This window comes from Eptesicus fuscus, chromosome 1 (assembly GCF_027574615.1).
Source record: "Eptesicus fuscus isolate TK198812 chromosome 1, DD_ASM_mEF_20220401, whole genome shotgun sequence".
Taxonomy (NCBI): domain Eukaryota; kingdom Metazoa; phylum Chordata; class Mammalia; order Chiroptera; family Vespertilionidae; genus Eptesicus; species Eptesicus fuscus.
The window spans coordinates 59880016-59901747 of NC_072473.1; the positions used below are offsets into that span (position 1 = coordinate 59880016).

The 21732-nt window shown below is 41.4% G+C and overlaps 2 protein-coding genes across 7 annotated transcripts in view; one reads left to right on the forward strand and one right to left on the reverse strand.

The window, feature by feature from the left end:
* PCDH11X (protocadherin 11 X-linked) overlaps positions 1–21732 on the forward strand; it is a 1077187-nt gene that overhangs the window by 87567 nt on the left and 967888 nt on the right. For all 6 annotated transcript variants that reach the window (XM_054719537.1, XM_054719583.1, XM_054719637.1 and 3 more), the window contains exon 2: positions 18636–21125. In XM_054719537.1, the coding sequence (XP_054575512.1) occupies positions 18636–21125 (2490 nt within the window). The remainder of the gene's footprint in view (positions 1–18635; positions 21126–21732) is intronic.
* LOC114229164 (40S ribosomal protein S27-like) lies at positions 3354–3512 on the reverse strand. Its single transcript, XM_028137090.1, has one exon. It carries the CDS (start codon positions 3510–3512, stop codon positions 3354–3356), a length of 159 nt encoding a protein of 52 aa, XP_027992891.1.

Below are 21732 nucleotides of genomic sequence, written 5' to 3' on the forward strand. Positions count from 1 at the left end.
AGTTGGGAGCCAGCAGTCCTAGATTGTGAGAGAGATGTCCAACTGCCAGTTTAGGCCTGATCCCACAGGTCGCCCCCAACTGCCCTCCCACAGGGATCGGGCCCAAACCAGCAGTCTGACATCCCCAGAGGGGTCCCAGATTGGAGAAAGTGCAGGCTGGGCTGAGGGACAACCCCCCCAGTGCATAAATTTCATGCACCAGGCCTCTAGTAGATAAAATAAATAATATGTGTGATATCTTAAGCCCTATGTATGGCTTTACTAAAATTAACATCATTTATATTGATATCTTAATTTAAATCTATTTATTTAAAAAAGGGTATTTTCTTAGATACAATGCTCTCCTTTACCTTATATAACTTTATTTATTTATTTTTTTACTTTATATGACTTTAAAGTAAGGAGAGATTCAGTGACTTCAAGGTTATTGTTAAATATGTGACTAACCACTGAAGTCATTTTATATATAATCCATTTTTTATTATATTTCCTTTTATAATGCTACAGATTAATGCTGAAATAAATCTTCTATAGAATCTTGAATATTAAAATTTAAACTGTTCCTATTCTCTCCATTGGTTCTTGATAACCTATAGTAATTAAAGAAACTTTAATGGAATGAAAGTAATTTATTATAATACCCATTTTTTATTGAAATTATTACATTCATCTCACTATAGTTTTCTAAAATACCCATATCTCTGCGGTTTTATCCATCTGAAACTGTATTACTGCATTTTTCTGGCCCCAAAATGTATCATTAATCAGAACAAAATAAAAAATAAAAAGAATAGGTTGGCTCTTGATAATTTAAACAGTAGTAAAGCTCAGAAATAATTTTTTAATCTTTTTCCTAGCATTCCTTGATCTACAGAATAAACAGCTTTTATTTTATCAGTTTTAATATTCAATATTTTTGGAACTATTTTTAGTCCTTACTGGCACTGCATGCACTTTCTGGGCAACTATACCAGATTTATTGCTTTGGAAGTGCTTTGTTATTTATTACCTTCCAGTAATCAATGAAGTGATGTCTCACTCATGCATATGTCAAAAATGTTAAAGTTTGGAACAATGGATCACTTAGTTCTTTCCCAGACAATAGGCAAAAATATAGCTTTTAATATGGCAGCACATATATTTTATTTCTTTTTTTCAAAAGCAAAATACTTTTCTTGGAATTTTTACATTCAACAGCAACTTTCTCTTCTTTGATTTTACAAATCCCTACAAAAAATTAGTCTCAGATGAGCTTAACATCTTGCTTATTTCAGCAGTTTTTGTCCTGGGTTTGCAAACTCAGAACTTATTTTTGAATTTACAAAGAAATATCATTCACAAAGAAACTTAAGCCTTTTGCATTACATGAGGTTATAAGAAAGTCCATAAATTTGTCTTAATCTGAACTGGACTTGGCAATTTTGTGTACTAAACATCAATGTCTTTTGAGATGTCAGAATTAAAAAAATAAACATAAAATGTGTTGCATCCAATTTATATTCTATGTTGTTTTCTTTTCTGAGTTTTTATTTTCTCTTTTTATTGTTTGTGTACATTTGTGATAGACAGATGTGGGGTTTTGCATTTTATATGTAATGCACTGGCCACTTACCACAGTTAGTACTTGTCATCATTTCTTCTGAGAATAAAGGTTTACAACTAGGTTGTAAAATTTTACTAGAAATAGACACTTTAGCTTATTATATCCATAACAATAAAAGTAGTTGTTTTATAAATTGTTTTCTGGACAGTTTTATTAAAATAAAAGAAAAAACACTAAGTAAACAATTATAGCATATTTCTATTCCTACACAGTCTGATATTTAAAAACAAAAACAGCCGAAACCGGTTTGGCTCAGTGGATAGAGCGTCGGCATGCAGACTCAAGGGTCCCAGGTTCGATTCCAGTCAAGGGCAAGTACCTTGGTTGTGGGCACATCCCCAGTAGGGGGTGTGCAAGAGGCAGCTGATCGATGTTTCTCTCTCATCGATGTTTCTAACTCTCTATCCCTCTCTCTTCCTCTCTGTAAAACATCAATAAAATATATTTTAAAAATATATATAAAATAAAATAAAATAAAAATAAAAACAAAAACAACCAAACTCTATCCTTCCTCTTTTTGTCTTTTGAAATCAGTATTATTATTTTTAGTGCATGCATTTTCATCTAACAAGTGCTTATTGAACATGTTTGTATATGCAGATGCTATGTCTTTAGAGATTATAAATATAAATGAAGCTTGATGCCATGTTATACTATACTCATATCCATCAGTGTATTAAGGCTTAAGTAAATTACCGAGTGATACATAGGAGTGATGCTTAGTGCTCTCACAAAAAGGATGAACATTTGGGAGAGATATCCAAGGATTTTCTCAGATAGAGTTTATCGCTTGAAACAAGGCAATAATTTTAATTAGGTTTGGAATTGAGGATACTACTGGTTAATTATTAGTATACTAGAGGCCCAGTGCACGGAATTCGTGTATGGGGGGTGTCCCTCAGCCCTCAGCCCAGCCTGCACCTTCTCCAATCTGGGACCCCTCGGGGGATGTCCAACTGCTGGTTTAGGCCCTGCAGGATTGGGCCTAAACCGGCAGTCGGACATCCCTCTCACAATCAGGGCCTGCTGGCTCCTAAACTTTCACCTGCTTGCCTGCCTGATTACCCCTAACCGCTCCCCTGCCAGCCTGATTGACAACTAACTGCTCCCCTGCCGGCCTCATCACCCCCAACTGCCCCCCCCTGCCAACCATCTTGTGGTGGCCATCTTGTGGTGGCCATCTTGTGATGACATGAGGGTGTCATGCGAGGGCACAAGGGCCACCTAGGCTTTTATTAGTGTAGGTAGGACATGTCTATGCTAAAGGTAGCAAGGTAAGGAGTTAAGGAGCCATACATTTTTATTTCCCCTTTACAGCTTCCCTAGTGTTTGCATGTCATGGACTAACATACAGAAGAGGCCTCATGTGGGTGTGAATATCAGGTGAACTAACTGCCATGGGGTAGAACAAATGTTGGATCCATGTGTCAAGTCATCCTTCATTCCTAAAGGAGACAAGACAAAGAAACAGCCTTGGAATACTCATTCAATAATAATGGTAATAAGCTCATATTGACACTACACTTTGGCATCAAACTTAGATATGTTGAAAATTATGTCTTACATGTGGGAAATTCCTTTACAAATTCCTTGAACAATTAGAAATTAAAATATGTAAACCAGCAAGTCATTTGTAAAGCTCTAAATATCTGGGAATGATATGCACAAAATCACGTGACTGAATATACTTTTTAAAGAATTCATAATGTATTTATTGGATGGTTCCCCACTCATCTTGATTCAGGGTACTTTAGTGCCTCTTCCTTCTGAAGAAGCATCTTTCTGTCAGTGTTGCTTTTCCTCCTGTAGGCTGACAGAGGACAGCGGAGCAGTCAACACACAATACCACTGATTGTAAAGGGCTAATGAAGGTGGTAATTTTATAACATCCTGTGCATTTCACATCCATAGATGAGAGTGATGAAGGAGATCTTTAGCCAGAGTTATGTTGTCATAGGGAGGTAGTCACTGCCAGAGAGAGTGAACATAGATCTTTATTAAAAATATGACATCTTAGAATAATGCAGTTGAGTAGAAAGTTGTGTAATAATGGAGATGTTTTATATTTGTACTGTCCAACTGGGTGGCCATTCAGTTTACATGTAACTATGAGAACTATAAATGTGGCTAGTGCAATTGAGGAAATGGTTTTAGATTTTACCTATTTTTAATTAATTAAAATTTAAATACTTGTGGTTAATTGCTATTGCATTGGACAGAACAGTCATAGAAGACAGAAGAGCAATAGGGACATTATCCATTATCTGACATGTATATCTAAATATCAGCCTGCAAATTTGAAAAACCTATTTTTAAGATTACTGTCCCTTCACATAAAATAATTAAAAGGCAGTTAACATGCTACTCATGGATTTTTCAAATGACATAAACTGGCCTTCATTTGCTTAGGAAAGCAAAGGTCAGTTAAAAATGTAGGCAAATCTTTAAGAACAAAATATAAATATACAAAAACAAAATACACAAATATAAACACATAAAATTAAAAATTAAAGCTGGAATATTCTTTTTCCCAGATATAGTATAGTCATAAATTAGACAATTGGGTCTTAAAATCAAAAACTTAAGATCATTTTCTTTTTCTTTTTACATTATATGACATATTCTAGTTTCCCCTTATATAACCTATGAAAATACTTTATAATATCTCTTTATAGCTTTTATTAAAATGTAATTATTCTCTTAATTAATATACATCTGTTAATATCAAGACCATAATTAAATACTTAGACTGTCATTATTTTTTCTCATCTTAGCTAGCATTTAATTTCCATTACATCAGTAAAATGTGTCTACACACTACCACATCTCCAATGCCTAGAAGAATGCTGTTACCATATTTGCCACTCAGTATTGGCATGCCAAGAAGTAACATGAATTTTTGTAAATTAAATTAAAACTTATTTTTTCTACCCATAAATGAGACATTCTATATTTGAACCTTTCTAAAAACCTTTTGAAATATAATTGCAATAATAAAATGATCATTAATCACTAATTCATTTATATCAAATTGTAATAGTAAATATTGTATTTATTTATATTTAATGTCATTGTCCTAAAAATACACAGTTGAAATATAGATTTAAGTTTGCTAATTTTTCACACTCTAAGTGGATATGACATAGCAAATGTTTCCCTCGCTATATATTTTATTCAAATAAAATGCAAATTGTTTATTGGCTTATGTGAATAAAATATTAATAGGGTGTTCATTTCAGCTATGTAAAATAAAAACAAGATAACAAATAACACATGGATTACCTCATATGATCTTGCTAGGTGACTAAAGAGTACTTACTCAGTGGTATTCTTTAGCCAACTAGTGAGATCACTATTTGTGCAGGGCTTATCTTATTGAAATTCAGAGGGGACTTTTAAAAATTTTTGTTTTGTTTTGTTTTGATAAATTGGACTTTATAACATTAAGGTATTTGACTATTTAAAAGACTTGTTAAGAGTATAAAACCTTTTGTGTACTGATAAACAGTAGCACTTGAGAAAGCCCATGAATACTGATTATGTATTTTACAATTTTAATTGATTGAACCTCCTTGGATTGTTCAATGACCAGAGACTGTAAACATTCCCATAATCTGACTTCAGGTGATGAAGATAATATAGGTGCTATTTCTTTTCTTAAAAATTTCTTTATTGATTAAGGTATCACATATTTGTACTCATCCCCCCATTCCCATCCCAAACCCCTCCCCACACATGCCCCCACCCCCCTGTTGTCCTTAACCGCTGGTTAGGCTCATATGCTTGCACACAAGTCCTTTGGTTGATCTCAACCCTTTACCCCCACCCTCCCCTACTCTCCCTCTGAGGCCCGACAGTCTGATCCATGCCTCCTTGTTTCTGGGTCTGTTCTTGTTCATCAGCCTATGTTGTTCATTATTTCCCCTAGATGAGTGAGATCATGTGCTATTAGAAATACACTTATAAGAACTGAAAATGAGACAAGCAATAATGGTTATGCTGACAGGCAAATGAATCAGTCTATAGTGAGTTTCTTTCTGGGTCAACAGTTCTTTTGAGACCCAATTTCAATGTCAAACAGTTCCTTATGTGTACATGTCAGCCATGACATTTCAGTTCTGGACAGTGGACAAATGGTGGTGATGCAGGTCCAAGCCTCTCTGGTTTGGTCATGGGCAACCTGCAGTGACGCACAGCTGCTGACTGCTAATATGGCAAGGCGACATCGGTGTCTTCCATCTCTGGACTGCTTCTCTTCTGTTTTCATGGCTGGAGTAGTCCTGTCGATTCCTCTCTGTTGCCAGAATCCACATGGTCTCGGAATTGTTTTCTGAAAATATACAAACATATTCTCGACCAAAAGTTAATAAAGGAATATTTACTATAAATTTGACTTGGGATCCTATTTCATTTTTTGCCCAAATGATTTTCCTCTGGCTTGTTTTGACATCTTGTGTGTTTTTCATGGGTGTCTTGCTTTTAGCCTTACAATTAATTTTCTAAAGTATTAATTTTCTAGATGTAATTGCTTACAGGATATTTTTCCTTACATGATATTCTTCTACTATCCCCCCCTTTTTTGATTTAAATATTAGGATGCTTTTGAAAATTTTATAATGTAGTCTTGATGGCTTTTAAATTTTAATTTTTTGCACTATAATATTACTGTTTTAGGTTCATTACATGGTGCACAATTTTATCATGAGATGAACTACCAATAAAAATTTTAGTTAACACTTTAGGAACACCTTTTTGTCCAGTGCAATTAATTTTTCTAGCATATTCACTTGTTTCAACTAGCCAATTTAAATTTGCCTGAAAACTTGACTACTATTTTACTCTAAAATTTATTACTCTAACAACAATCTTATTTTACCCTGTAAATATTAGTGGAAAGGATTATTTGCCTTCTTGAGTAGGTCCTGAGAATTCCTGGTGGTAGGTTGGATTTAGATATCATAAACCCACTTCCCCACACCATGGGTACAAAACAACTCAAACAATTCTTCTTGGAGTGAGACGGGAGCTGCTGTTGGCCAAGTCTCTGTCGGTCACCTGGGTCCTGACCTGAGCTGGGCATGGGAAGCACGAAGCAGCCATGGGGGCAGGAGACCTCCCTCAGAAGGGGCTAGGGTTCAGGCCCCTGCAATGTTGGGGGAGGCGGTGAGGGTCTGTGCCCCACCTCTGTTGGTCCCCAAATTCTCTCCTGATGGCCCCTCTGCGACTGTGCCTGTCTTAGGTTGTTTCTTCCTTGAGGAATCTTACCCATCTCTGGCAAACCAGCCATCCTTCGGGGCCAAGCAAGGTGACGTAAGATTCAGTTTGTCTCCTTGGTAGCCTATACCCCCGTGGCCTCCATGCCCAGCACCTGCCTTGGGATCCCCTCCCCTGCTGGCAGGGCCCCCGCACTGATGTGGAACCCGGGTTTCTTCTCCAGGGAGGGCTCAGTTCGCCCCACTGGGTGAGAGACAGATCCATGGGACCAGTCATCAGGAGACTTCAACCTTGACATGAACAGAGAGCTCATTCAACCGCTGTGAGCAATTGAATTGTGAGAAGAGGGTCTCTCTTGGCCTAAAGGGTAAGAGGGACCAATATAGAATGCTCAGGTGCCTTCTCAGGAGGCCCTCTACACAATGAGAATGATTAAATCCTTACATGTCCTTTTTAAATTGCTGCCAGACATTCAAAGAATTAATTTGTAAGTTTGCTTGGGATAATTGTATATTATGCTGTTGTAATTCTAAAATATCAAGAGATGTGTTAAGTTTGTCTCCAAGCACCAAACAGATTATTATTATTATTATTTTATCCCCAAGGGTGCGAGGAACTAATATAAGTACTGCGGTGATCCAAATCTGGGAAAAATTTTAGTGACAGTGTAGAATAATATCATGTAAGGGTATTCTTTGTTCTAGTCCATGGCAATTCCCTTTCAAACTGGCTGTCCATTTCTTTTTATATAGACAAGGTCTTAGTTACATTTTCTGCACCTCTATCAGGGGCAAGTAGTGATAGTAGTGACACCCTTTCTTTGGTGTCCACACAAGTCAGAAACCTCTCTTTAATTGTACACACAAAGGGGCATCGTTTTGATTTTGTGTCATACAAAAGGGAAGCTGGGTAGAGACCCCTTTTTATTTATACTCTCTTGCCCTACCCATGGACCTCCTGGATGACCAAGGTGTTTGGTATTATTGGTAACTACATTAGTCAGGGGATCAGCCCACGTAAGGGGTCTTACCCATGAAGGGTCAGGAGCATAAGTCCAAAATACTTACCCTCTTGTCCCAGGTAAAATTACTGTACACGTGATGATTGCTAGCGTGGCTAGAAAAGTGTTCTCAGGCATTCTTGGGTTTCTGGTTACCTCACAATTTTTTCCCTGAGGTTTGATGTTGTGATTGATGTTTCTCTGTTTCTGGATCTATTTTTTCCCCCATCAGTTTATGTTTTTCATTATATTTCACAAATGAGTGAGATCAGGTGATATTTATCTGTCTCTGCCTGGCTTATTTCACTATGCATAATGTTCTTCACCTCCATCCATATTGTTGCAAATGGTAAGAGCTCCTTCTTTTTTACCGCAGTGTAGTATTCCATTGTGTAGATGTACCACAGTTTTTTAATCCACTCATCTGCTGATGGGCACTTAGGTTGTTTCCAAATCTTAGCTATGGTGAATTGTGCTGCTATGAACATAGCGGTGCATATATCCTTTCTGATTGATGTTTCCAGTTTCTTGGGATATATTCCTAGAAGTGGGATCACTGGGTCAAATGGGAGTTCCATTTTTAGTTTTTTAAGGAAACTCCATACTGTTCTCCACAGTGGCTGCACCAGTCTGCATTCCCACCAGCAGTGCACGAGGGTTCCTTTTTCTCCACATCCTCGCCAGCACTTGTCATTTGTTGACTTGTTGATAATGGCCATTCTGACAGTTGTGAGATGGTACCGCATTGTTGTTTTGATTTGCATCTCTAATGATTTAGAGCAGGTTTTCATATGTCTCTTGGCCTTCCTTCTGTCTTCTTTTGAAAAGTGTCTATTTAGATCAGTTGGCCATTTTAAGATTCTGTTGTTTATCTTCTTTTTGTTAAGCTGCATGAGTTACCTGTAAATGTTGGAGATTAAACCCTTATCGTTGACATCATTGGCAAACATGTTCTCCCATGCAGTGGGCTTTCTTGTTTTTTATTGATGGTTTCCGTTGCTGTGCAAAAGCTTTTTATTTTGATGTAGTCCCATTTGTTTATTTTCTATTTAGCTTCCATTTCCCTAGGAGCAGTATCAGTGAAGAAGTTCTTTTGGCATATGTCAGAGATTTTTCTGCCTGTAGATTCCTCTAGTATTTTTATGGTTTCCTGTCTTATGTTTAAGTCCTTGATCCATTTTTTTTTTTTTTGATGAAGAAAGATAATTTATTTCAGATTAAAAAGACACTAAAGCTGATATAACAAAATACCACAGACTGGGTGGCTTAAACAACAGAGATTTTTTCCCCCCTCATGATTCTGGAGGTTAGAAGTCCAAGACAAAGTTGTCAGCACATTTGATTTCTTATGGGGCTGCTCTCCTTGGCTTGCAAGTGGCTACCTTCTCCTTATGTCCACACACGGTCATCCTCTATTTGTGGTGTCTATGTCCTAATCTCCTCTTCTTTATAAAGATACCAGTCACATTAGATTAGGGCCCACTCTTTTAATTTAATTACCTCTTTAAAGGCCCAATTTTCAAATAGAGTATTCTTGTGAGGTACTATGAGTTAGGATCTCAACATATGAATGGGGCGTGGGGGAAGGTGGGAGATACAATACAGCCCATAACAGAGATTAAAGAGACCCCTTTATTCCTCTATGTGTGGTCTTATATTGGAAAATGTTACTACAAAGTATATTATTTTTTTCCCTAAACCTCTTTATTGATTAAGGTGTCACATATCTGTCCCCATCCCCCCACTCCTATCCCACACCCCTCCCCACGGATGCCCCAACCCCCTGTTGACCTTAACCACTGGCTAGGCTCACATGCATGCCCACAAGTCCTTTGGTTGATCTCTCCCCCCTCCCCCCCTCCCCTACCCTCCCTCTGAGGCCCGAGAGTCCGATCGATGCCCCCTTGTTTCTGGTTCTGTTCCTGTTCATCAGTCTATGTTGTTCACCATCTCCCCCAGATGAGCAAGATCACGTGTCACTAGAGATATACTTATAAGAACTGAATGTGAGACGAGCAATAATAGTTATGCTGACAGGCAAATGAATCAGTCTGTAGTGAGTTTCCCTCTGGACCAACAGTTCTTTTGAGACCCAATATCAATGTCCACCAGTTCCTTATGTGTACATGTCGGCACTGACCCCTTAGCTCTGGACGGTGGACAAATGGTGGTAATGCAGGTCTGACTCCCTCTGGTTTGGTCTCGGCCAGACCCAGGGGCACGGCTTCACCCGGACTCAGGGGCGCGTGGCCTCACCCGAACCCAGGGGGTGCGCGGCCTCACCTGGACCCGGGACCCAGCCTCACCCGGATCCAGGGGCACACGGCCTCACCCGGACCCGGGATCCAGATTCACCCAGACCCAGGGGCGTGTGGCCTCACCTGGTCCCAGGGACGCGTGGCCTCTCCCAGACCCAGGGGCAAGTGGCCTCACCTGGACCCAGGGGCGCGCAGCCTCACCCGGACCCGGGACCCAGCCTCACCCGGATGCAGGGGCACATGGCCTCACCCGGACCTGGGATCCAGCTTCACCTGGACCCAGGGGAGCGAGGCCTCACCCGGACCCAGGGGTGCGTGGCCTCTCCCAGACCCAGGGGCACGTGGCCTCACCCGGACCCGGGACCCAGCCTCACCCGGACCCAGGGGCGCGTGGCCTCACCCGAACCCAGGGGTGTGTGGCCTCACCCGGACCCAGCGGCACGTGGCCTCTCCCAGACCCAGGGGCGCCTGGCCTCACCCGGACCCAGGATCCAGCCTCACCCGTACCTAGGGGGGTATAGCCTCACCCGGACCCAGGGGCATGTGGCCTCGCCCGGACCCAGGACCCAGCCTCACCGTGACCCAGTTCCCAGCCTCACCCGGACCAAGGGGCGCATGGCCTCACCCGGACCCGGGAACCAGCGGGACTTCGTCTTCTTGATCCCAATTCCTGTTAGTCAATTCCCTCTCAGCAATTCCTTCGGCCATTTTCTCAGAGCTCCAGGGCGGCTGCCACAGAACTCGTTGGGCGGCAGGCTCGGCGAAGCTCCGGTGTGCCCGGTGCGTGGTGGCGGACTGGTCCGGGGTCGCTGCATCGGCCCTTGGGTCTGCAGTGGTGGCCAGTCGCCGAGCGTGCGCACCTGGCAGCTTCCGGGGTGTTGAGATTCTTGAAGGACTCGGAGGTCAGCAAGTGTGGAGTCTCCCACCCCATGTCTCCCAGGGGCTCTTCTGTCCGTGCTCGGCAGCGAGTGGAGCCGTCCCCTCAGCCGGAGACCGCCGGGGGAACTGCACCGAGCACGTTCCAGGCCACCATTGTGTCGCCTGAGCCGTAGTTCTTAAAGTGTGATCTTTGGCTCACCGGCATCAGCATCATCCCGCATACCTCTCTTTTATTCTAGTTGTAGAGCATCTGCTCAGCCAGCCCTCCGGTGGTTCTGGATGGTGTCTGCTCTGCTCTCCCGTCGAAGTCTCAAAATTGTTGTGGTAGGCAACAATCAGGCGTCCGCCCTATGCCTCCATCTTGGTCCTCCTTTGTGTAGTTAAGTCTTGATTGCTGTTGGTGTCACTGGGAGGAATTGTCCTCCAGGCCAATTGGCTGTGAGGACCCTCTGTGTCTATAAAGAAAGAGTTGCTGTGCAGGAGACATGTTTATGGGCCGGGTCTTGTTGCAGCAAGGCTTTGGTGCTCACTGAGTCTGCCTCTTGAATGTATCCCTTATGCGAGTGGTTGAAATCTGGTGTCATCTCACACCGACCACTAGATGCCCTCGTTTCTGGGTCTCCAATGGAGTGTAGGTCAGCTACTGCCTGAGGCCACTCAGCGGGAGTTACAGCAAAAACTGCAGTTTCCTCCTACTGCCTGAGCGGCCCTGGAGCAGTCCGACTAGAACCGCAGTTCATCTGGTCAAGCTGCCACAGGGCAGGCCACCCACATGCAAAAGCCGCTGCTTGGAGCCCGGGTGGGCCTGAAAAACGTTCGGGGCGGATCTGCAAAACGTGCGGGGCGGGTCCCAGGGCGGGGCGGGTCTCAGGGCGGGGCGGGGTCTCAGGGCGCCACCAGGCCATGGCGTGGCGAACCACAATGGCTGCAAGTCTGCTTTTTCTGCTTTCCACGTTTCTAAGCCCTCTCGTTCCGCATTCCAGCGCAGCAAACACTGATTGCTGGGCGCACCTCCGCAAGGAAGTTACTCTCACTCTACAACACAAAGGCCGAGAGTCCAGCCTCTCCCCGCAGGCGTCTGGGTCTCCCACGAGTCCCCAGAAGCTAGATTTCAGGGTGATGGGGAGCTAATCTCCCGTAGGGTTGGAAAAAAAGCCGCACGTCCCTTCCCCCGCCACCAGCCCGACCCACGCACCTCCGCACCTCAGTCTCTCCACGTTTGCTCTTTCCTCTTCCTTCTTAGTTGTAAATCCACCATTAAGCCAGCTCTCCTGTGGTTCTGGGTGGCAGATGCTCTGTCCTCCAGTTGTATTTTTGAAATTGCTGTGCGCGGCGCAGTTCATTTGTTTAACTTTGCCGCCTTCTTGGTTCTCCTCTCTCAAAATGGCTAAAGGACTTGAATGTAAGACGGGAAATCATAAAAATCCTCCAAATCAGTGTCGGCGACCACCGGGGCCCCGAGGATCTCACTGGGCAGCTCGGCCAGGTCAGTGATGTGGACGAGCACCTCCTGCAGAAAGATGGTCTCCTCCTTCACCTAGAGCCACTGCACTGAGTCCGCGGCCTCCGAAGAGCCCATGGCCCCGGCTGAGGTCCTGACTGAGAGGAGAAGCCGCCTGGCCTGGAGAGACATGAGCAGGAGTCGCCATGCTCACCAGTCCATCTTTTAGTTGTATTTCCGAAACTGCCATGCGAGGCAACCAATCAGCCATTCAACTCAGCCGCCATCTTGGCTCCCCTCCAAAGTATCTTGATCCATTTTGAGTTTATTTTTGTGTATGGTGTAAGTTGGTGGTCTACTTTTATTTTTTTTTTTGCATTTATATGTCCAATTTTCCCAACACCATTTATTGAAAAGACTGTCTTGACTCCATTGTATGTTCATGCCTCCTTTGTCAAATATTAATTGAGCATAGTGATTTGGATCGATTTCTGGGTTTTCTATTCTATTCCATTGATCTATATGTCTCTTCTTGTGCCAATACCAGGCAGTTTTGAGAACAGTGGCTTTGTAATATAGCTTGAAATCTGGTATTGAGATCCCTCCTACTTTGTTCTTCTTTCTCAGGATTGCTTTAGCTATTTGGGGTCTTTTTTTTTTATTCCAGATGAATTTTTGGAAAGTTCATTCTAGGTCTGTGAAGTATGCCATTGGTATTTTAATGAGAAGTTCATTGAAATTATAGATTGCATTGGGTAGTATGGACATTTTAATGATGTTGATTCTACCAATCCATGAACATGGTATGTTCTTCCATCTGTTTATGTCTTCCTCTATCTCTTTTTTCAGTGTCCTGTAGTTTTCCACTTATAGGTCTTTTACCTCCTTAGTTAAGTTTATTCCTAGGTATCTTAATTTTTTTGGTGTGATGGTAAATGGAATTGCTTTTTTAGTCTCCCTTTCTGTAAGTTCATTATTGGTGTATAGAAATGCCATAGATTTCTTAGCATTTATTTTGTATCCTGCCACTCTGCCGAATTCATTTATTAAGGCTAATAATTTTTTGATGGAGTCTTTAGGGTTTTCTATGTACAGTATAATGTCATCTGCAAATAAGGACAGTTTTACTTCTTTTCCAATTTGGATGCCTTTTATTTCTTCTTCTTGTCTGATTGCAATGGCTAGTATTTCCAACACTATTTTGAACAGAATTGGTGAGAGTGGGCATCCCTGTCTTGTTCCTGTTCTTAGGGGAAATGATTTTAGTTTTTGCGCATTGAGTATGATGCTGGCTGTGGGTTTGTCATATATGGCTTTTATTATGTTGAGGTATGAACCTTCTATTCCCAGCTTGCTTAGAGTTTTTATCAAGAAAGGGTGTTGGATTTTGTCAAATGCTTTTTCTGCATCAATTGCTATGACTATATGGTTTTTATCTCTCAATTTGTTTATGTGATGTGTCACGTTTATTGATTTGCGAATATTGTACCATCCTTGCATCCCAGAGATAAATCCTACTTGGTCATGGTGTATGGTCTTTCTGATGTACTGCTGGATTGGATTTGTTAGAATTTTGTTGAGGATTTTGGCATCTATATTCATGAGGGATATTGGCCTGTAATTCTCTTTCATTGTGTTATCTTTATCTGGTTTTGGTATTAGGGTGATGCTGGCTTCATAGATGGAGCTTGGAAGTGTTCCTTCTTCTTGAATTTCTGGAATAGTCTGAGGAGGATAGGTTTTAGCTCTTCCTTGAATGTTTTGTAAAACGCCCCTGTGAAGCTGTCTGGCCCTGGGCTTTTGTTTGCTGGAAGCTTTTTGATGACTGCTTCAACTTCCTCCATAGTTATCAACCTATTGAGATTTTTAGTCTCTTCCTGAATAAGTTTTGGAAGGTTGTGTTTTTCTAGGAATGTGTCCATTTCCTCCAGATTGTCTAGTTTGTTGGAATAGAGTTGTTCATAGTATTTTTTGACAATCCTTTGTATTTCTGTCGGGTCTGTTGTTATTTCACCTCTTTCATTTCTGGTTTTGTTTATTTGGGTTCTCTCTCTTTGCTTCTTGGTGAGCCTGGTTAGAGGTTCATCAATCTTGTTTATCCTTTCAAAAAACAGCTCTTGGTTTTGTTGATCTTGTGTATTGTTTTTTTGGTCTCTATGTCATTCATTTCTTCTCTGATCTTTATTATTTCCTTTCTTCTGCTCACTGTGGGCTTTTCTTGTTGCTCCGTTTCTAATTATTTGAGTTGTTGAGTTAGATGATCTATTACCATTTTTTCTAGTTCTTTGAGGTTGGCCTGTAGAGGTATACAGTTCCCTTTCAGGACTGCTTTCATTGTGTCCCATAGGGTTTGCAATGTTGTGTTTTTATTGTAATTAGTCTCCATGATGTTTTTAATTTCTTCTTTAATCTCAGTGATAACCCAATCATTGTTTATTATCATGCTATTCAGTTTCCAAGTGTTTGAATTTTTTGGAATGTTTTTATTGTAGTTTATTTCTAATATTATGCCATTTTGGTCTGAGAACATGGTTGATATGATTTCAATCTTTTTGAATTTGGGGAGACTTTGCTTGTTACCCAATATGTGGTCTATTTTTGAGAATGTCCCATGTGCACTTGAGAAGTATGTATATTCCATGGCTTTGGGGTGAAATACTCTGAAGGTGTCAATTAGGTCCATCTGATCTAGTTTGTCATTTAGAATTGCTGTTTCTTTGCTGATTTTTTGTCCAGAGGATTTATCCATTGATGTCAGTTTTGTATTAAAGTACCCTACTATGATTGTATTGATGTTGATCTCTCCCTTGATATCTTCCAGGATTGTTTTTTTATGTATTTCGGCGCTCCTGCATTGGGTGCATATACATTTACCAGAGTTATATCTTCTTGCTGGATTGCTCCCTTTAGTATTATGTAGTGGCCTTCCTTATCTCTTATTATGGCCAGCAAATATATGGGTCATGTTTTCTTATTCATTCATCTACTCTATGTCTTTTGATTGGTGCATTTAATCCATTTACATTTAATGTTGTTATTGGTAAGTTCCTTTTTGTTGTCATATTTTTTCTTAGTATTTGTGTTTCTTCTTGCTTTTCTCTTTCTTCTTTTTACAGCAGCCCCTTTAGCATTTCTTGCATTGCTGGCTTGGTAGTGATAAACTCTCTTAGACTTTTTTTGTCTGTGAAGCTTCTGATTTCACCTTCAATTTTGAATGATAGCCTTGCTGGGTATAGTATTCTTGGATTCAGTCCCTTGTTTTGCATCACTTTGTATATTTCATTCCATTCCCTTCTGGCCTGGTGTGTTTCTGTTGAGAAATCAGTTGTTATTTTGATAGGAGATCCCTTGTAGGTAACTTTCTGTCTCTCTCTGGCAGCCTTTAAGATTCTTGCTTTGTTGTTGGTGTTCGTCAATTTAATTATGATGTGTCTCAGTGTTGGTCTTTTGGGGTTCAACTTGTTTGGGACTCTGTATACTTCTTGGACTTGGATAGTTTTTTTCTTGCCAATATCAGGGAAGTTTTCTGTAATTATTTCTTCTAACAAGTTTTCTATTCCTTGCTTCTCTTCCTCTCCTTTTATCCCTATTATTCTAAGGTTGTTTCGTTTTGTGTTGTCCCAAATCTCCCTTAGGCTCTCCTCTTAGTTTTTAAGTTTTCTTTCCAGTTGCTGCTGTGTTTTCTTGTTTTTTCCTACCTTGTCTTCTCATTCGCTGATGCGGTCCTCAGCTTCTTCTACTCCACTCTTTAAGCCTTCCATTGTGTTCTTTATTGCAGCTATGTCATTCTTCATCTCCTCTGGGTTTCTTTTCATGTTGGTGACATTTTCATTCAGCTCCTTATAGTTCTCATTGAGTTGTATGTGTTTGTCATCCATCCGTTTAAACATCCTTATAATGAATACTCTGAATTTTTTCTCTGTTAAGCTGCTAGCCTCAAGTTCATTTAACTCCCTTTCTGGTGATTCCTCTTTTTCTTTCCTTTGGGGATTGCCTTTTTGTCTTCCCATGTTTTTCTGTAATGTTTTAGTTGTAGATGCACTTGCTTTGCTACCCAGGTTCGTTTAGTGATGGTACTACTGGTGTAAGCTCTCAGTTCTCCTGGGCTTGGTAATCTAGTGTAGCTCCCTACTTTAGCTACTTGGGTTCTCTTGATGTAGGCCTGCAAGCTTGAGAGGCACAACTGTGGTGTCTAGAAGTCAGCAGCTATGGAGGGGAGTGTCCCAGTTTTTGCTGTCTTGCACCCTTAGTTGAAATCACACGTGTCCAGAGGAGACTCACAGTGGCACCCAGGAACCGTCTGTTGGGAGTGCTCACAGTGTCTCTCACTAGCACCCTGTGTGTAGATGGGCTCAGGGTGCCTGCCTGTTGTAAATTCACTTCTGTGGAAGTGTGTTTGCACGTGCAAAGCTCTGATGCACTCTGAGGCGTCCTGGCACTGAGGTTGAGCATCTAGGGTGGATGTGGGCCGTTATTCAGGAAAAGGGGTTTCAGAATTTCTGCTGAGGGGCAGCGCGACCTTGTCTGTACAGAATCCCACCCAGTAGGGGCTCGAAGCAGCTCCCCAGATGTCCCTGTGTATATGTGGGCTCAGGGTGCCTTCCCTTGTCTGTGGCCTTGAGTTTGCTGGCTCTGGAAGTGTGTGTGAACTGGTGGCGCGCCTGCCTGTGCAGAGCTCTGACACACTCTGAGGGGCCCAGGCACTGAAGTTAAACAGCTAGGGTGTATGTGGGAAGTTATTCAGGAGAAAGGAGTTCAGAGTTTCTGCTGTGCGGCAGCGCATCCTTGGCTGTACAGAATCACACCCAGTAGGGGCTCAAAGCAGCTCCCCAGAGGACACCTTGGATATATTGGCTCAGGCTGCCTTCCCTTGTCTGTGGCCTTGAGTTTGCCGGCTCTGGAAGTGTGCAGAAACTGGTGGCGCACCTGCCAGCGCAGAGCTCTGACGCACTCTGAGGGGCCCTGGCACTGAAGTTGCACAGCGGGGGTTTCCGTGGGAAATTATTTAGGAAGAGGCAGTTCAGAAATTCTACTGCAGGGCCGCGCACCCTTGACTGTGCAGAATCACACCCTCGGGGGCTCTCAATGGTTCCCAAGCACTGCCTGGGTAGTGGAGTGCCTGGGTGCCTACGGGCTGTGGACGCGGAGGATCCTGAGTTCTGGCGCTGGGGAGGGAGAGGTTGTACTTACTGCTTTCAGCGGCGCACTTTTGGAGGTGAAGGTCTCAGGGTTCGCGTGTCTGCAGCTGGGGTGGCAGGTGTTCTACCAGAGTGGCTGTAGTGTCCAGGTTTGCTTCCAAGACCAAACTGGGTGGTGGCGAGGCTAGGATTCTAGTCTCTAGCAGTTCTGTTCTTAAAGATGGCGGGGTCTCTGTGCCACTGGTGTCCTCCCTGGAGTGTTTGCAGCAGCCGCCCAGACTTTGGTTTTGATTGGGCAGAAATCAAATAACTCTGTGTAGTCCAGTGGGGGGTGGGGACCGAATTTCAGGTATTTTCAGAGGGCCTACAAACTGTCTGGACCCTGGTGTTGAAGCAATATAGGTGCTATTTCTAATTTGACATTTTGTCATGTAACTTCATTCCACTGTGCTTACTCATTAAAAAAATGTGTTTTTAATCTTGAAATGAATTTTACTTTTAAGAATTGTTCTTATAGAAAAAAGATGAAATTCTGTGTATTTTACACAAGGTTATATTCTTATCAGAGTTTCCTTTTCTCACTTCAGCAAAGGTTTTTGCTATATTTTTCAGATGTAATACATGTGCTACTGCCTTGGACGAATATTTCATATTCTATTGTAACTCATTGTGGTGAAAAGCCATCTATACAAATGAAATCTACAATAAAATATTTTATTTATATGGAGTAACTGAGTTTAATTAATTTATAACTTCATTCACCATGTGAAACATAGTGACAATTCTTTTTAAATATTCTACATACTTCTTCCTTTTGAAACTTTAATAGTTCACATGAGTTACATTCATAATTATAAAATGCTACAACCTTAAAAACACTCAGGACATTTTCTAGCAGAACTCTTTAATTTTAAAAATGCCTAGAGATGTTAAGCGACTTGCCTATGGTCATAATATTAGTTATAGGCAAAATTGGGACTTAGAATTCAAGTTTTATGGCATCTATTTCTGAGCGAATACTATATCATGTGGCTTTGTGAAATTGAAAATTGGTCTCATTGCATAATAACGTAAGTTAAATGTTTCATTCTATATTTTCCAGGGTCAAAATGTTTTTGGGCTTGATGTCATTGAAACGCCAGAAGGAGACAAGATGCCACAACTGATTGTTCAAAAGGAGTTAGATAGGGAAGAGAAGGATACATATGTAATGAAAGTAAAGGTTGAAGATGGTGGATTTCCTCAAAAATCCAGTACTGCCATTTTGCAAGTAAGTATTGCTGATATAAATGATAACCACCCAGTTTTCATGGAGAGTGAAATTGAAGTCAATATACCAGAAAATGCTCCTGTTGGCACTTCAGTGACACAGCTCCATGCCACAGATGCCGACATAGGTGAAAATGCCAAAATTCACTTCTATTTCAGCAATCTAGTGTCCAACATAGCCAAGAGGCTATTTCACCTCAACTCCTCCACAGGACTTATCACAATCAAAGAACCATTGGATAGGGAAGAATCACCAAACCACAAGTTACTGGTTTTGGCAAGTGATGGTGGGTTGATGCCAGCAAGAGCAATGGTGCTAGTAAATGTTACAGATATCAATGATAATATCCCATCAATTGATATAAGATACATCATCAATCCAATCAATGGCACTGTGGTTCTTTCAGAAAATGCTTCACTCAACACCAAAATTGCTCTCATAACTGTGACAGATAAAGATGCTGACCATAACGGTAGGGTGACATGCTTCACAGATCATGATGTCCCTTTCCGGTTAAGGCCAGTATTTAGTAATCAGTTCCTCCTGGAGACAGCTGCATTTCTTGACTATGAGTCCACCAAAGAATATGCCATTAAATTACTGGCCGCAGATGCTGGCAAACCTCCATTGAATCAGTCATCCATGCTCCTTATCAAAATAAAAGATGAAAATGACAATGCTCCCGTTTTTAACCAGCCTTTCATAAGTACTTCTGTTCCTGAGAATAACTCTCCTGGCTCTCAGTTGACAAAAATAAGTGCAACAGATGCAGACACTGGACGTAATGCTGAAATCAGTTACCTGTTAGGCAATGATGCTCCATCTGAATTCAACCTGGATCAGCGTACAGGCATTTTGACTGCAATGAAGAAACTGGATAGAGAAAAACATGAAAAATATTACTTCACAGTTCTGGCAAAAGATAATGGGATTCCACCCTTAATAACCAATGTCACAGTCTTAGTGACAGTTCTTGATCAAAATGACAACAGTCCAATTTTCACACACAATGAATATAATTTCTATGTCCCAGAAAACCTTTCTAGACATGGCACAGTAGGACTAATCACTGTAACTGATCCTGATTATGGAGAAAATTCTGCAGTTACTCTCTCCATTTTAGATGTGAATGATGACTTCACCATTGATTCACAGACTGGTGTCATTAGACCGAATATTTCATTTGATAGAGAAAAACAAGAGTCTTATACTTTCTATGTAAAGGCTGAGGATGGTGGTAGGTTATCACGTTCTTCAACTGCCAAAGTGACCATAAATGTGGTTGATGTCAATGACAACAAACCAGTTTTTCTTGTCCCTTCTTCCAACTACTCCTATGAATTGGTTCTGCCATCCACTGATCCGGGCACAGTGGTCTTCACAGTAGTTGCTATTGACAATGACACTGGCATGAATGCAGAGCTTCACTACAACATTGTAGGAGGAAACACAAGAGGTCTGTTTATAATCAACCAAACAACAGGCAACATTACAATGAAGGAGAAATGTGTTTTAGCAGACCTTGGTTTACACAGACTGGTAGTCAAAGCTAATGACTTAGGGCAACCTGATTCTCTCTTCAGTGTTGTAAGAGTTAATCTATTTGTGAATGAGTCAGTAACTAATGCTACACTGATTTATGAACTGGTGCGCAGGAACACTGAAACATCAGTAACCCAAAATATTGAGACAATTGATGCATCTTCCCCAACCACCGACTATGTCAAGATCATGGTTGCCATTGTTGCTGGCATCATAACTGTCATCCTTGTTATTTTCATCACTGCCATCATAAGATGCTGCCAGTCACCACACCTTAAGGCTGCTCAGAAAAATAAGCAGAATTCTGAATGGGTTACTCCAAACCCAGAAAACTGGCAGATGATAATGATGAAGAAAAAGAAGAAGAAGAAGCATGCCCCTAAGAACTTGCTGCTTAACTTTGTCACTATTGAGGAAACTAAGGCAGATGATGCTGACAATGATGGAAACAGCATCACACTAGACCTTCCCATTGAGCTGGAAGAGCAAACCATGAGCAAGTACAACTGGGGTACTACACCTACTACTTTCAAGCCTGACAGCCCTGATTTGGCCCAGCACTACAAATCTGCATCTCCACAGCCTGCTTTCCAGATCCAACCAGAAACTCCCCTGAATTCAAAGCACCACATCATCCAGGAACTGCCTCTTGATAACACCTTTGTGGCCTGTGATTCCATCTCCAAGTGTTCCTCCAGCAGTTCTGATCCCTACAGCGTTTCTGAGTACAGCTATCCGGTGACAACTTTCAAGACCCCTGTGTCTGTACACACCAGACCGGTAGGTATTCACAGTTTCTAACTTTATTTTGTTTTGTTTTGTTTTAATTATTTTAAGTTGAAGTAGAACTTTACAATATCTATTAACTCAAAGGATCAAAACAATCATACTCTGCAGAAGTATCTAAATAGATACATGGATTAATTTTAAGTTTGGTAGGAAATGAGAACAGATAACTGTTTTTAAAAAAATCTTCACCCCAGGGTAATTTTCCATTGGTTTTTAAAGAGAGAGTGAAGAGAAAGGAGGAGGGAGCGGGGAGAGAGAAAGAGGAACATCAATGTCAAAAAAAACACATCATCTGAATGTTTCCTGCATGCTCCCCAACCGGGAGCCAGGGATCCAGCCTGCAACCAAGGTACATGCCCTTCACCAGGAAATGAACTCGTGACCCTTTGGTCCATGGGCTGACACTCTAACCATTGAGAAAAATAGGCCAGGGCCCAATAACTCTTGATTGTAGGAAAACTTTGTCAGAACCATGATTATTATAGGGCCAAGGTTGTCTGTCGATGACAGTATAGCACATATTCCTATAGAATATACTGGAAAAAAACTAAAATAAAGGGATCCTGGCACTGTCCTCAGTACCATTGTGTGCATGAGC

Bases quoted from the DNA above. Each gene is read 5' to 3' on its own strand.
- LOC114229164 (XM_028137090.1), bottom strand. From the start codon at position 3,512: ATGGATGTGAAATGCACAGGATGTTATAAAATTACCACCTTCATTAGC.